Source organism: Coffea arabica, chromosome 5c (assembly GCF_036785885.1).
Source record: "Coffea arabica cultivar ET-39 chromosome 5c, Coffea Arabica ET-39 HiFi, whole genome shotgun sequence".
Lineage (NCBI taxonomy): Eukaryota > Viridiplantae > Streptophyta > Magnoliopsida > Gentianales > Rubiaceae > Coffea > Coffea arabica.
The window spans coordinates 32,518,091-32,534,055 of NC_092319.1; the positions used below are offsets into that span (position 1 = coordinate 32,518,091).

The 15,965-nt window shown below is 34.0% G+C and overlaps 2 protein-coding genes and 1 non-coding gene across 3 annotated transcripts; 2 read left to right on the forward strand and 1 right to left on the reverse strand.

Moving 5' to 3' along the window:
* Nucleotides 1–2,844: 2,844 nt before the first annotated feature.
* Nucleotides 2,845–4,545, reverse strand: LOC113689279 (uncharacterized). The gene is made up of 3 exons (XM_027207073.1): nucleotides 4,503–4,545; nucleotides 4,240–4,352; nucleotides 2,845–3,528 (listed from the first exon to the last, which is right to left on the reverse strand). Exons 1-3 carry the CDS (start codon nucleotides 4,543–4,545, stop codon nucleotides 2,845–2,847), a joined length of 840 nt encoding a protein of 279 aa, XP_027062874.1.
* Nucleotides 4,546–4,594: 49 nt separating this feature from the next.
* On the forward strand, nucleotides 4,595–4,701 carry LOC113691147 (small nucleolar RNA R71). Its single transcript, XR_003448560.1, has one exon. It is a non-coding gene; the product is annotated as a small nucleolar RNA R71 (small nucleolar RNA).
* Nucleotides 4,702–11,817: 7,116 nt separating this feature from the next.
* On the forward strand, nucleotides 11,818–13,544 carry LOC113689280 (uncharacterized). The gene is made up of 4 exons (XM_072049979.1): nucleotides 11,818–11,918; nucleotides 12,029–12,107; nucleotides 12,303–12,730; nucleotides 12,845–13,544. The coding sequence occupies exons 1-4, from the start codon at nucleotides 11,818–11,820 to the stop codon at nucleotides 13,542–13,544; spliced, it is 1,308 nt and encodes a 435-aa protein (XP_071906080.1).
* Nucleotides 13,545–15,965: the final 2,421 nt, after the last annotated feature.

Consider the following 15,965-nt stretch of genomic DNA (forward strand, 5'->3'; position numbering starts at 1 on the left):
TGACTTTGTAACCTACAAAATAGACAACACCCACATAAAACTATACAAAAATGAAAAACACAAAAAATACAAGAAAACATTAAATCGTTGGGTTGCCTCCTTCAAAGTGCTTAGGGAGGATGTGCTTGTCATGCCAAAATTTCACTTTTTCCTTATAAATTTTGACATTTTCATATGAAGTTAAGTGCCACTCTTCCAACTCATTAAGTTCAAGCAATTTCTTTTCACTTACAAGTTTAAAATCAAAATTAATAGTCTTAATAGCCTAATAAGCTCTATGCTCTATTTCGACAAGTAAATGACATGTTTTCTAATAAACAAACTTATATGTAAACATTCCTAATGGCGTTTTAAATGCCGTTATATATGTCCACAAGGTATCATCTAACTTTTTTGGCCAGTCTTTTCTTGATTTATTCACGATTTTCTCCAAGATGAACTTAATCTCCTGATTCGCCAACTCCATTTGGCGATTGGCTTGAGGATGATAAGAAAGCGATATTTTATGCATATATTCGTATTTAAACAACCAAGTGTCAAATGATTTATTACAAAAATGCTTACCTTCGCTTATAATAGCCTTTGGAACACCAAACCTGCAAAATGTGTTCCGTTTAAGGAATTTAAACATAATTTTAGCATCATTAGTGTGTAAGGCAATAGCCTCCATCCATTTAGAAACATAATCAATTATTAAAAGAATGTACTTATTGTTAAAAGAAATAGGAAATGGTCCCGTGAAATCTATGTCCAAACATCAAATAATTTAACTTTCATATCTGTAGTTAAATGCATTTCATTCTTCTTAGAGATATTACTAGTTTTTTGATATTGATCACAACTCTTGACCCAATTTCTACATCTTGGTATATAGTAGGCTAATAAAAATCAGATTGACATACCTTTACTACTGTTTTAGTTGTACTAAAATGTCCTCTCATCTCAAGGATGTGACAATGCAATAAAATGCTATGTACCTCTTCTTCCGGAACGCAACTTCTAATTATATAATCCGCACAATATTTGTAGAAGAATGGCTTATCCCAAAAGTAATGCTTCGCATCATTTATGAATTTCTTCCTTTGGTAAGCATTCAAATTATTTGGTAGCACTCCACTAACCACAAAATTGATCAAATCGGCATACCACGGTGATTGTTTTATGGCCAATAAAAATTCATTTAGAAATTCCTCTTTGATAGGAATTTGATCTTCTTGTGGGATATTCTCAAGTTTAGAAAGATGATCCACAACTAAATTTTCAAATCCCTTTTTATACTTGATTTTCAAATCAAATTTCTGCAATAATAAAATCTATTGAAATTAATCAAGACTTTGCATCTTTCTTATTTAAAAGATATTTAAGAGCCGCGTGATCGGTATATACAATGACTTTATATTTCACTAGGTAAGATTTAAACTTATCTAATACAAATATCACCACAAGCAACTTCTTCTCCATTGTCGCATAATTGATTTAAGTCTCATTAAGCATTTACTTGCACAATAGCTAACATGAAGTCTCTTATCAAGCTTTTGATAAAAAATGGCTCACACCATAAAGTCACAAGTATCACACATCAATTCAAAGAGTAAACTCCAATCCGGTGATGTTATTATTGATGTGGAGACAAGTTCCTTCTTCAACCTATGAAAAGCAAATAAACATTCATCATTAAAGTGAAAAAAAAAACATCTTTGACAAGTAAATCACATAGAAGTTTAGCAATTTTGAAAAAATCCTTAATAAACCACCAATAAAACTTCGCATATCTAAAAAAGTTACGAATGCCTTAACATTAGTTGATGGAGGCATCTTTTCAATCACTTCCACTTTTGTTTGATCTACCTCAATATCTTTTAAGAATATGTTATGGTCTAGAAGAATACCCTCAAAAATCATGAAATAACATTTTTTCCAATTGAATATAAGATTTATCTCTTCACATCTCTACAAAATTAGATCTAAATTATTAAGATAATGATCATAGATAGACTCAAATACAGAGAAGTCATCCATAAAAATTTCATGATTTTCTCATTAAAATCTAAAAAATTGCCATCATCCATTGTTGGAACATAGCGGGAGCATTGCACAAGCCAAAGAGTATCTTTCGAAAGACAAAAGTGCCGTAGGGACAAACAAATGTGATTTTCTTTTGATCCTCTGGTGCAATAACTATTTGATTATATCATGAAAAGCCATCCAAGAAACAATAAAAGTCATATCCTGCCAATTTTTCTAAAATTTAATCAAGGAAAGGAAGAGAAAAATGATCCTTTCTAGTAGCCGTATTAAATTTTTTATAATCAATACAAACTCTCCAACCCACTACGGTTCTAGAAGGAACATTTCATTATTTTTACCACACACTATAGTTATTCCACCTTTTTTAGACACGACATGAATAGGAGAAATCTAAATGCTATCAAAAATCAAAAAAATTATACCTGCATCAAGTCATTTAAGGATTCCTACCCTTACCACTTCCTTCATATTAGGATTTAACCTCCGTTAAGTCTCCACCATCGACTTAGTAATTTTTTTCAATAAAATTCGGTGCATACAAATGGTTAGACTAATTCTCTTGATGTCAAAAATGGTCCATCCTAGAACCTTTAGATTCTTCCTCAAAATTCATAAGAGCTTGTCAAGTTTCTCCTTATCAAGGACTGTATTGACAATCATTGGCTATATCTCTTTCTCTCCAAGGAATATATACTTGAGGTGGTTAGGAAGCGGCTTGAACTTGAGGCTTAGAGTTTGACCATAAGATAGTGTAGGAAGTCCCTTGCTCATCTCTAGACTTTCGTATATATTACCTTTTTTGTAAGGAACTTGTGCCTACAAATACTTGATCATTTCTTCTATTTTCTCTTCTTGCAATCCTACACCATTTAAACAAAGTTTAAGAGAATCATGGTATAGTTTAATTTGACTCATCTCTTGTGTCAGTTCTTTACATATGTCAATGAAATAAACATTATCAATAAAAGAGTGATACTTTTCCAATTTATTCAAATCAAACTCCACCTCTTTTTTGTCAATTTGAAACTTGAGTTTACCACGTTTAACATCTATTAGAGTATTTGCAGTAGCCAAAAATGACCAATCAAGAATAATGAGTATATTGATATCTTCCTTCATATCTAAAACAATAAAATCACCGGGAATAATAAATTTTCGTACTTTAATGAGCACATTTTCAAATATACCCAAGAGATGTCTAATAGACCTATCAATCAACTGTAAAGAGATGTTAGTATGCTTTAATTTATTCATCCCCAATTGCCTAGCAATAGTTAAAGGAATTAATAAGACACTAGCACCAAGGTCACTTATTACTTTAGAGAACTCTACATTATTAATAGAGAAAAGAACTGTGAAACTCCTCGAATCCTTCAACTTTGGTGGCAATTTATTTTGTATAATGTCACTACATTCCTCTGTTAATGCAGTAGTCTCACTATCTTCTAATTTTCTCTTTTTGGTCATTATCTCCTTGAAAAACTTTCCGTATGAGAGAATCTGCAAATAGCATCAACAAATAGAATATGAATGTGTAATTGTTTAAAAATATTGATAAACTTTTCAAATTCTTTATCAACTCTTAATGGCTTCAATCTGTGAGAAAATGGAACTGGTGGAGGAATTGGAATGATCTTAGAAGTCGATGGCTCCATCACTTCCACTTTGTCTTTTTTTTTTTTTTTTTACTTTTCTTGCTCTCCTTTACTAGCTCACTCCCCCGCTTGTTTTCTTTATTCTCATCTTCTCTCATTTTCTCAACAATTGGAGACTCACTCAATTGCTTACCATTATGGAGAATTATAACCTTCATGTGTTCTCTTGGGTTCACCTCGATTTTGCTAGGTAACTCCCCTTGTTTCCTATTGTTGATACTATTGGCATTTTGGCTTAATTAGATTTCAACATTCCTGTACATATTGGTAAGTTGTCCATCCTACCTTCAATTCTTTCGAACCGTTGAGTAGTAGCATTAGCTAACTTTTTAATTTTATCATTGGATGCATTTGCTAGTTTCTCAATTGCGAACTCCCAAGTCGGTTTAGACTCCATAGATGATTGCTTTAATTGAAAATCTGGCGGATTTGATGGTCATAGTTGGTTCCCTTGATCCTTCCATCCAAAATTTGGATGATTTCACCATCCCGAATTATAAGTATTGGAGTATGGATTGTTTTGGGGTGGAGGGCTGTAATTCTTGAGATATTGAACCTGCTCAATACTTATACAAATAGAGTCATCATGATCTCTTCCGCACATTGTACAACATGCAACATTTACTCCTTGATTAGAACTAGAACTAACTTGCCTATTAAGCATCTTAACTACATTATCCATTTTGGCACTTAATATGTTCAATGTATCTATTTCAAATATACCTGCAGGTCTCCTTATTTAACCTCGCTCATTGGCCTATTGGTAATTGTTGGTAGCTATTTCTTCAATCAGTTGTTCAGCTTTCTTGGCAAACTTACCCATCAAACCTCCTCCCATTGCTGCATCTACAGGCGTCTTCATCGAATAGGTGGGTCCATTGTAGAATGTTTGTACTATGAGCCAATCGGATAAACCATGATGAGAACATCCTCGTTTTAACTCCCGATAACACTCCCATGTTTAATACAATGTCTGTCCTTTTTGTTGACAAAAACTCGTTATATCCATACGAAATTTAGCAGTCATACAGAGTAAAAAGAACTTATTCAGAAAAGCTTTGGATAAATCAGCCCAAGTGGTAAAGTATTAGAAGAATAAGATTATAACCAAACCTTGGCCTTGTCTCTTAATGAAAATGGAAACAACCTAAGTTTAATTGCATCATCACTAACACTGTTAAACTTAATTGTATCACAAATTTCTAAAAATGTAGACAAATGAGAATTCGGGTCTTTAGTAGCATTACCTCCATATTGAAATTGTTGTACCATTTGTATAAGAGATGATTTAATCTCAAAATTATTAACATTTATCATAAGTCTCACTATGCTTATTTGCGAACTATCACCTCCAAGTAGAGCAAAATCCCTTAATGCTCATCGATTCACCTCTTCAGCCATAGGTTTGATCGGTGGAAGTTCAATTATTATATCTCCCTCATCTTGAATCTCCACAGCTTCTTGTAGTTCTTGCCTTCATTGTCATCTTAGAGTTCTTTCAATTTCTGGATCCAATGGAACCGTTGCGCGTAACCCGCGGTGTATGCACTATAAAGATCAAAATGAAGAAAATTTTACTACGACTAAACAAACCAAGTAAAGTGGAATAAACAAACTACTCTATTAACTAACTAAAAGATATTCATAATATAACACAATATTTAGTCTAATAAAGATCACTTAGTCCTAATATTGTAGTGGTTCCTCGGCAACGGCACCAAAAATTTGACGAGATTTATACCTGTGCTCTAATTTTAATTCTAATCTCCTCGTTGACCGTAAGTACATGGGTCGTGAATTGTAGTACAGGGAAATAAGGTCGAATCCCTAGAGAACCACTTTTGAATTACTAAGGTTTTTAGCTCACCCTATTATCTAAATTTACCAAGAATTTTAGCTTGTTTAATCAATCAAAATGCTAAAGTAAAACAAAGCAAGTTAACAACTTGAAGTAACTCAATTAAACACAAGTGTCTTAGGGTATAGAATCAACTAAATATGCCTAACAAGGAATGAAATAACCAATTACTACTAATATTCTTGTTTTGCTAAGGATGCATTTCACTCAAGCCATCAGAATTTGTTCTCGCCAATAAGCTGAACTTAGCCTGCACTAGAGTTTCCCTACTTTCGTGGTGAAATCTCAAATATAAACTCGATCAAACACAAGAAATGTCGTAAACATCCACCTAAGTGCACCACTACTTTCGTGTGCCTACTCCTTAAGCTCATGTATTCTATTTTCATTATTGTTAACTATTCTTATATATTAACAACAACTAAAATAATTGGTAAATGGTGATCAAGCATTCAAAAGTGTTAAAACAAGAATAAGAGAACTAGTAAGTACAAGATCTAGCAATAATCAACTAGATCTAACCATAATCAATGTACAAATAACTTCATCTACCCCTAGAACAAAAAGATTTAACTAGACATAATAAATTCAACAACAAAGCTCATGTTTTCAAGGTAACTATGCATTATCGACACAACAAAGAGAGTAAAGAAATGCTTATTCAAATGAAGAAACAAGATCTTTAAGCTTCATTCATCTTCATTGCCATCAAAAATACATAATATATCAATAGTTCTCCAAGTTCTTCTCCAAGAAAAGATGAAAACTAGATGTAAAACTATGTCTAAACTAAACTTGAGAGAAAAGAGAAGAAAAAGTTCTCTTCTTTTTTTGTCCAACCTTCTCTCTCCTTAATTATATCTTTCTTCCTTGTTAAAAATCAAGAAAAAGAAGCTCCTAGATCTCCCAAAAGATGATGTACAATTGTTTTTTTTTTTGTGTCTTGTCAAGATGAAGAAAAAAAGAATCCATGCAAGTTGACAAGTTGCAACCACCATGAATCCCTAGAGCGAATCCCTGCAGGGATTCTCCAAGGGATTGAGCAGCGCAACACAAATTGAAGGTCTGGCCACAAACCGTGGATGGATTCTCCCGCGATTTGTCTCCCTTCCTTTCTTCGTTTTTGTTTCTTTCTTTGACGCTCAATCCTTCCTTGCACTACTTCCGTTAGCCAATGTTATGACTTTTCTAGTTTTGAATCCTTGCTCATTTTAGTTCCAATTAAGGTTGATCATTTTACCTACAAAATAAAAGAGATTTTGCATGTAAATGACAAAAATCATAACTATTCCATTTATTAGCTTAAAGTGCCAGTTAGTGGCACAAAATGGACAATTTATACCAATTGATCTTACAAATGGACTCAAAACTAATATGAAACATATTACAAAAGAAGACAAATTTAGCTCTTATCAGAAGTTATAAGCAAATAATGTAAAAATAGCCATTAGGTGATAAAACCAACCATACAGGTGGTAGGTTACAAGAAAGTAAATAAAAATAAAGACAAGTTAAATTAGAATTACTTAAAGATGAAGTGAGAGGATCCTAGAGATTAGAATCCCTTGTTATGTCAAGATTAGAAGTTAGTTAAGATGATTATGCTTATGCTTTCATGATTGTTAAGGAACACCTTCCAATTTTATGTCCTTACTTTCGCCAATGGACACTTAAGAGAAATCACTTTGGCTAATTTATCTAGAAATTGCTTTTGCTGATTTCTTTATCTTGTTGAATCATCCTTCACCTATTTTCATAGAAAAAAAGTAAGAAACAAGTTAAATAAGTTCAGTGAAGTTATTGCATAAATCCAACCAACCATTATTCACAACTTTCGTGAGAATAAGGCTAATGGTTAAGAACTTAGATCTATTAGAAGGCAACTTTCATTGCTCAACTTTATCAAATCATTCATAGTTGATGGCCAAATAACTATAAAGAATAAGTACAAGTTCTCAAACTAACAAATCATGAAAGAGCATAATTATTCCCTAACTATTTCAAATCAAAACTATAACAAGTTCATCTTCACCCTAGAATATGAAAAAGATTTGTTAGACATCATATTAAAAACATCTAAGTATGAAACAAATATGCAACAAAGCATGGCAAATAAGAATAAGAGACAAAGTTTGGGAAGAAGAATTCTCATTCAATGTCTTGAACTTTGAATTCTTGAATTCCTTAACAAGTTGATCTCTCAAATAAACTTGATACAGGAGTGTTTCTCACCTCCTTCTCAAAGCTTTTAAACTAAGAAAGAAACTTTCAATATGAAAGTAGAGTTAAAACTACTCTTATCTCTACTTCTATTCTACTCTACTTCACACTACAAGAAGCTATTCTTGTTAGCATTCATGCTCAAATGAATGAAATTCAAGGGATATTTATAGATGTTTTGGAAGAGAAGATGTTCTCATATGTAATCACAAAGTTGTTTTTCTCTTCTCCAACTCAAATTTAGTTGGTTCCACCCATTTTTCTTGTAGAGGAATTGGCCAAAAAAGTTTATGTGAATAGAGTGCAAGTTACAAAAGAAGCTACAGCTTCGTTTCATGGATCCACGAGGTATGTGCCTCATGGATCTGCCTCGCGAATCTTCTTTGTCTTCAGTTCTGCACATGCAGCTCAAAACTCAACTTTGCTTTATTTTTGGTCCAATTTCAACTATAATTTTCTTGATGATGGAAGTCGAATTACCTTTTGTACAAAACATAAAATTGTATCTCTTTGAATTATCTTTCTAATGCATTAAGAATCATCTCATTTGGATTTCTGTAGGTTGATATATTATCAAATACCCTTGGCTAGCCGGTGCTTTATTTTGGCTTTCGACAAAAAATTTTACTGACTGTATTTCAGCTTTTTGACTAGGAAACTTAATGAACTGGATTTCGATATCTTATAAGAATTGTAGAGCTATGTTTTATCTTCAAAATGGCTTAAGAATCACATCAATCTGATACTTGTAACTCAAGATATAGCTCAATGTGTCAAAGTTATAAAACTCCTTTTGACTTGAATCTCTTCATATGCTACCAAAACCTACAAATCAATATTAATTTGAATATTAAAAAACACTTTTGCATGTTTTGGTTAAGAAACACTACTTGTATGAAAAATAATTTATAAAGGAATTCAATTCTTTCATTTTAATTTGAAACACATCAAAAACTTAACTTAAAACCTAACTAAAAATAGGTAAAATAAAGGCTACTCAAAGGAGTTAATGTTCACTGGTGAAAAAATAACATCTATTTGAAAGTTATTTCTTGATAAATCGTGGAAGCATAGAGTATAATCACCTTAATTAACTTATAAGCTTGACACAATAAGGGATTCTAATCCTTGGGATCCTCTTATTTAATCTTAAAAGTAATCCTAATCTAACTTGTTCTTTATTTTTATTTATTTTCTTGCAACATACTGCCTAAGTTGGTTTTACCTCTTAATAGCCAATTTTATATTTATTGCTTATATCATATGGCCGGTTGTGTCATCTAAACTAACAACTTCCATGATCGATTTTATTGCCTAGTTAACTTTCTTGGTTTTTACTTCCTTAAACTTTTATTGTCTAGATATTGAAGCAAATAATTAAACTCAAGCAATTGCTCCATTCTACGTCCCCATGAGATTGATACCTATTATCTCTATACTTAATAAACAAACTATGCACTTGCGAAAATACGGTAATAAGGTTTTAAAATTTGTAATGTAGTAAGAATACTCTATCATGAACATAACTCCAATTGGTCAACAATTTTGGCTTTAAAATTTGCAGTCTAGTAAGAATACCCTATCATGAACATAGCTCCAATTGGTCAACAATTTTGGTTTAAAGTTAAAGCTCATCATTATAGAAGAAATAAAGTCAAGAATTGTTGGTATAATCTCCATTTTACAGCTGCAAATTTTTTACAAATTGTCCCTCAAGAGGTGTGAAATGATAGAGTTGAAATCAAGTTGCGCAAATTGAAACCGCAAAAGTTTGACAAGAATCCCTTTGATAATCCCTCCAATTTTTGGCTAGATTCATTCCCTGTTTCCCCAGAACATTTTGTTTTGAATCCCTCTAAATAATCCCTCCAAAAATTAGCCAGATTCTTCAGAGAGATTCGAGTCGACTTTCTTTTTCGATAAGTTTCTTCATTTTCTTTTTCCAGAGACTTGAATCACCTTTGAAACACGTCATCCTTGCAAACATTAGAATTTGATCATTATAATATAAGCTCATTTCTTGTCCAAAATGAAGGTGTGAAATGATAGAGTTGAAATCAAGTTGCGCAAGTTGAAACCGCAAAGTTTGACAAGAAAAGTTTGACAAGAATCCCTTTGATAATCCCTCCAATTTTGGCTAGATTCATTCCCTGTTTCTCCAAAACATTTTGTTTTGAATCCCTCTAAATAATCCCTCCAAAAATTAGCCAGATTCTTCAGAGGGATTCAAGTCGACTTTCTTTTTCGATAAGTTTCTTCATTTTCTTTTTCCAGAGACTCGAACCACCTTTGAAACACGTCATCCTTGCAAACATTAGAATTTGATCATTATAATATAAGCTTATTCCTTGTCCAAAATGAAGTCCATTTCCAACTCTTATAAGAATAATAAAAAATATGCAAGTATAAGGGACAAAATTCTTCTTTAAGCTCTAAGTAGAACTAATTCTAGCAAAAATGGACCATTTTCTTCTTATAATATTTAAAAAATGACTAAAAGTAATATAAAATGTCATCCAAATTTAGCCCAAAATAGTCATTTATCACGCAAGGCATTTCTCCATTATGTATTTCTCTAATTCTTTGCCTTACTTTTTTGGTAAATAATTTTGCTAATCTCGCCAAAAACTTTTCTTTCTAATGTGAATGATTGCAATCAATTTGGAAAAATATTTAGGTAAGAACATATCTTTATACCATCTGAATTCATGTAATTTTGGACACATTAAGTTTACTAAGATTTCTAAGTTTCTATCTTGTAATTTTTTTGGATCTCCTATAAAATGTTTATGAAGGGCATATATTAAAGTTGTAATAGAGTCTGGTTCTTCTGTTGTCATTACCACTTCTTGACCTTGCACTTCTTGGGGTGTACTAGATCTAACAGAGTAAGCTACCATATTTTTAGTTGCTGTTAATATCCAATATTTCTCTTCCTAAGCTAAATAATTATCCCACTAATTTTTTAACATTCCCAAAAATCCAGATATTAAAAGTTGTGCACATTCTCTATCATTATGTCCTTATTTTTAATGAACTTGAGGTCATATCCATATTTTGAAGTATTTGTATACTTGATGTTCAATTAAACCATCTATATTCTATTCATAAATTGATTCACCCATGTACTAGTAAGATTGGTGTAAATGAGTTTTTTCAAATTGCATGTTTGGAAAAGAGGGTCTAGGATAGAAATTTCTTCCATGATATGTCCGAGACAGAAAAGAATGAGATTGGGTAGATCGAATTTTGTTTATTTTGAAAATAGGTTTATAAAATAAAGTTTTTCTTGAAATTGATTTATAAGGTCATCTAAATTTGATTTACGTTGGGATAATACACTAATTTGTTTAGAAGATTCTGATTTTTAGAATTTTCTTGAAGATCTAATTTAGCTAATTTGTCAGAAATTGTTTTCATTAAGTCGGAGTAATTTGGTAATTTAACAGTTTTTGGTAGGTCAAAAGGTTTGAATAATGGTTTACTTGGATCTACTTGTGGAGATTTATTAGTAGGAATAGTGGGTCTTAAATTATTTAAGTCTTTTAATTGATTAGTTGTAGTATGTGATACTTGATTAGTAGCATCATTATTTTCTTGAATAATTTTCTTAAAATCCTTATTAGTTGGAATTTTATTTTCTTCTAAAGTAATTTTAAAAGGTGAAGTTGTAATAATTTGATTTTCTATTTTGAATTTTTATTTCTTCTTATGGGAGATAGGTAGAAATAGTTGAATGTCCTAAACTAGTTTGCCTTGTTTTATTTCCTACTAGTAGAATAGTAGTTTTTATATGTATTGCAAGCATATAAGATTCATCAATCAACAATGCAAAATCATGATCAAACAACAATTGATTTCACCTAACATTGGATACGAATAACTTAGCTAGGTTAGGCTTACTTAGGCTTTCCCCTATATGTCGGCAGGTGTAAGGTGGCCTACTTTGTTGAGGTGTGTCAGAAGGTCCCGGGGAAAATAGTGTCTTGGAAGACTAAGTTTTTATCGTCAGGGGGAAGGATCACTTTGATCAAGTATGTTCTGTCCGCTATTCCGATGCACTTGCTATCTACGGCAGTAATTCCCAAGGCTGTGTTCCGGGCTATCGAGCGAACCTGTGCCAACTTTCTGTGGGGGGCTTCAAAGGAGGGATCAAGGTATCATTGGATTGGCTGGACTAAGCTTTGTCTCCCGCCTGAGGAGGGAGGGGCGGGGTTTTGTCGGCTTAGCGATATATACGGCTTTCTCTTACAAGCTCTGGTGGCAGTTCCGGACCAGGTCGTCCTTGTGGGTTTCCTTCATGCAGGCAAAGTATTGTCGAGGCATTCATTCTTGCCAAGCGGAGTGTAAGCCGTTTGCCTCAGCGACATGGAAACAGATGCTGGACATCAGCCGCTAGGTTGAGCTATCCATGCTATGGTTGGTACAAGTTGGGTCGTGTCATTTTTGGTATGATAATTGGTTGGGTAGTAGACTAGTGGAGCATTGTTTCTCAAACTCCAGTGGTCTCACATCTATCCTTCTGCGACTTTATTTCCCAGGGTCACTGGGATGCTCATCTCCTGGCTCAGTTCCTTCCACGGGATATGATGTCTTTTGTGTTGGGGAAGCCGGTCCCCACTGAACATTCTACTGATGAGGTGGTGTGGATGCTGGAGAGTTTTGAGAAATTTTCGTTAGCCTCGGCCTATCATGAGGTACGGCATGTCGGCAATGCTTCAGTCATGCTCTCTAGGGTTTGGCAGCGTCCAACCCCCGTCAAGGTATCATTTTTCATGGTTCAACTTCTAATGGGTCGATTGCCCTTGGATGACGTGCTCTGTACGTTTGGGTTTCATGTCCCGTCAAAATGTGTATGTTGCCTTTCCCCGGCAGCGGAGTCCATTGAGCATGTGTTTGCCACAGGTAAGGTTGCTATGGCAATATGGGCATTCTTTGGGAGTTTGTGTGGCATCTCTAGCATAGTCCCGTAGGTGCGGGGCCATTTGGCTTCTTGGTGGTTGGCGGGGCCTAGCTCGGAAAGGCAGCAGGTTCTTTATCATACTCTCCCGAGCATACTTTGTTAGCATATTTGGAAGGCTAGGAATAGAGCAGTCTTTGAGGGTATTCAACCGCATCCCCCTTCAATTTGCCAGGATATTTTTCTGGAGACCACATTCCTTCTTGAAGGGCAGTTCAAGCAGTATGTTGGGGCTTGGTTGTTTTTGCAGTTGTGTGATTGGTCGTCTCAGTCGGGGCAGCGTTTCGAGATCAAACTTGTTTGTTGGGAACCAGCTGTAATGGGAGCACTTACCTTGAACACGGATGGCTGCTCTAGGAGTAATCTTGGGCCATGTGGTGGTAGAGGAGTGCTACAGGATCCATCGGGGTGCCCCTTGGTGGGATTTTCGGCTTTTTTGGAAGTGACATTTAGCTTCCAGGTAGAAACGCTGGCTCTTCTAATGGGGCTTCGGATATGTGTTCAAAAGGGGTTCACGAATGTTAGCATTCAATTGGATTCTCTGGTGTTGGTGGGGATTCTTCAACTCCGACTTCACTATCCTTGGCATATCCGCTTGGAGGTCCGGCAAATATGGAAGCTGGCAGGAGATCCCCCTAGGCTTTTCCATTATTTTAGAGAGGCAAATAAGGTGACAGATACTTTGGCTAATGTTGGGGTAGCACACCCCCACCATGCTGTTAAGCTCTATGAGCATTGGAATGAATGGCCGAGGCTGGCTTGCGGAGGAATTAGCCTAGATAGCATGGGAGCTCCTTCTGTTAGGAGAGTGCGAACCCCCTAACGCAAGCAACATTGTTATTGGCTTTCTTTGTACTTTGAGGTTTATGAATAAAAGCGGGGGTGGCGTCCCTCCCCGTGAACGGGGTTAGCCAAAAAACAAAAAACTTAGCTAGACATATTAAAAGTCAAGAGTACAATAAAGAAATAAACAACATGGAATCAATTAAAAGAGAAAAGAAAAGGTACTATTATTCCTATATAGGTGAAGAGCTCTATCTTCTTCTAACCTAACTAGAAGAAATAAGAAGAGAAACTACTCTAACCAACACTACTACTGAAAATAATTTTATTTGAGATCAACATTATCAATAGACTCCAAAATATCCCTCAAGCTCTCTAGAATTTGTCCATAAAGCTCTCTTTTATAGATGAAAAGAATTGAAAATCGACTAGGAAAAGGAATCCCTAGTAGGACATAATTTGGTCTATTTTACCCTTAATTTGAGACAGAAATATCTTAGTGAAACATGCTAATTTAGCTCTTGAATTAAAAACAAATGTTATAGTCAATTGAATCAACTTTCCAATGGGTCAAAAATCAGGTCATTGGGATGTCTAAGTGCAGAGTTATTCTCGAAATGCCATCAAATTGATCAATAGGTAATTATGGAAGTTTTTGAAAACGTAATCTCAAAAAATTGATTCTATAATCCAAATTTTTGGAGGAAAATGGCAAAACTGTACCTTGATATCTTCACACCCTTGATCTTCAACCTATAAAGTCTAAGAGTGGATGCAATTTGTCAAAAAGTTTAGTCATCTGGCTGACGTGTCATATTGCAATTGGCTGGTTTGTGGTCATCCAACTAATGTTCAGGTCATGTGCCAAGTTGGAGAAATTTAAAGTCTCATCATTTTTTCTTATTTTATTATTACCAATTTGGATAAAATATTAGGATGAGATTGGCAAGATTTTCACCTCAAGTTGTTCCTTTGCCCCTCGAATCAAGTTCACTCAGAAGCAAGACAGAAAGTACAATCAATGGATACTTGCCTGGTTGGTTATTGGCTTGAGGAATGCTATCAAACTTCTTGAGAAAATTCTTAAATTGTTATAAAAAAAAAAGTTGTTCTATAAGAGGGGTTGTTTTTGGAGTTCTAGGATCTTGGCATTTGTCAAATGCAAATTTAAGGAGTTTGCATTTGACAAATATGAGGTTAGTGTTTTTGGGAAAAAAATGATGAAGGTGTTTGGTTTTAAAAAAAATAAAAAGATAAAAGGGCAAATGCGAGCTTTGCAAGCTATCTTCCCAAATAAGCTGTGCATCTTCAAAATAGAGTAGCTTCTTCTAACCCCCTAACACCCTAAGGCCATTTCAAATTTGGGAACACCAAAATGAAGATGAAATTGAGGCCAATACCAAGATTAAGTCATTATAAACTTAGCATCCATCATTAGCTTTTAAACATTCAAGGAAGTTCCAGTTTTTTAGCAACTTTTTCCAATAGCTGCAAAATTGACTCCATCGCCGGAAAGGTTCAAAATATTGACCGCGCAAACAGCGGGGCTGCTCCATCCATCACAACGTGCTTGAGGTAGGTTTTGTGAGAATCCATAGCTATTTGTAAGGGTTGAAATATAAGCTTCTATGCTTTTATTTTTATTTTTTAAATCTATTCAGACCACCAACCATGGGAAAGCTCACAAGCTTAGTAGAAGTAAGAGTTGGGGATTGGGGCATACAACCAGTACAAGGGTCACTTTTTTGAAGAAATTCTAATGTCATAAAGTTTCAGTTTGAGAATGGCAGATTAGTTTCTAAAAAGCGACAGAAACAATGGCATAATTTCTAGTTCTTAACGTTGGCTACCTTTCCCTCTTCTACTATGTTGTCCATTTATTTATAATGCAATTAATGTCTATATTGATGCATTCAAGTTGAGTTTTTTTCTTGTTTAAGTACGAAAGTGACTATTTTTATTGAATATAACTTTCTCATTGATCCAGTTGCATGATGGTTGGGTATCATTTGATGCTTCATTTTGGTTTTGAAAAGTGTCTCCTCAACTTGGGTACATGCTACTAAATTCTGTCCATAAGAATTCAAAGAGAAGAAGTAAAAGATTATTTGAGACTCCTTTTCCAAAAAAGAAAAGGAAATATAATTCTCATTTCTGGTTTTTGTAACAAAAAGCATAAGTGACTTTACCGAAAAATAAATGTTTTCAAACCAATTTAGTGAAGTAAAGCTTGCGATATATATATATATATATATATATATATTAACAAAGAGAAAATCCATAGTCAAAGAGTGATATAGTTCCAATTACTACTGAAAATAAACCAAATAGCGAGGAATGTGATCTCTTTGACTCATATAAACTTTTTAAGTAATAATCCATGGAAATATGTATGAAGTTTCAACCACTATAATTATTAACCAAGTTGGGGTGCAGTACAAACTAAGATGACGAATTCTAC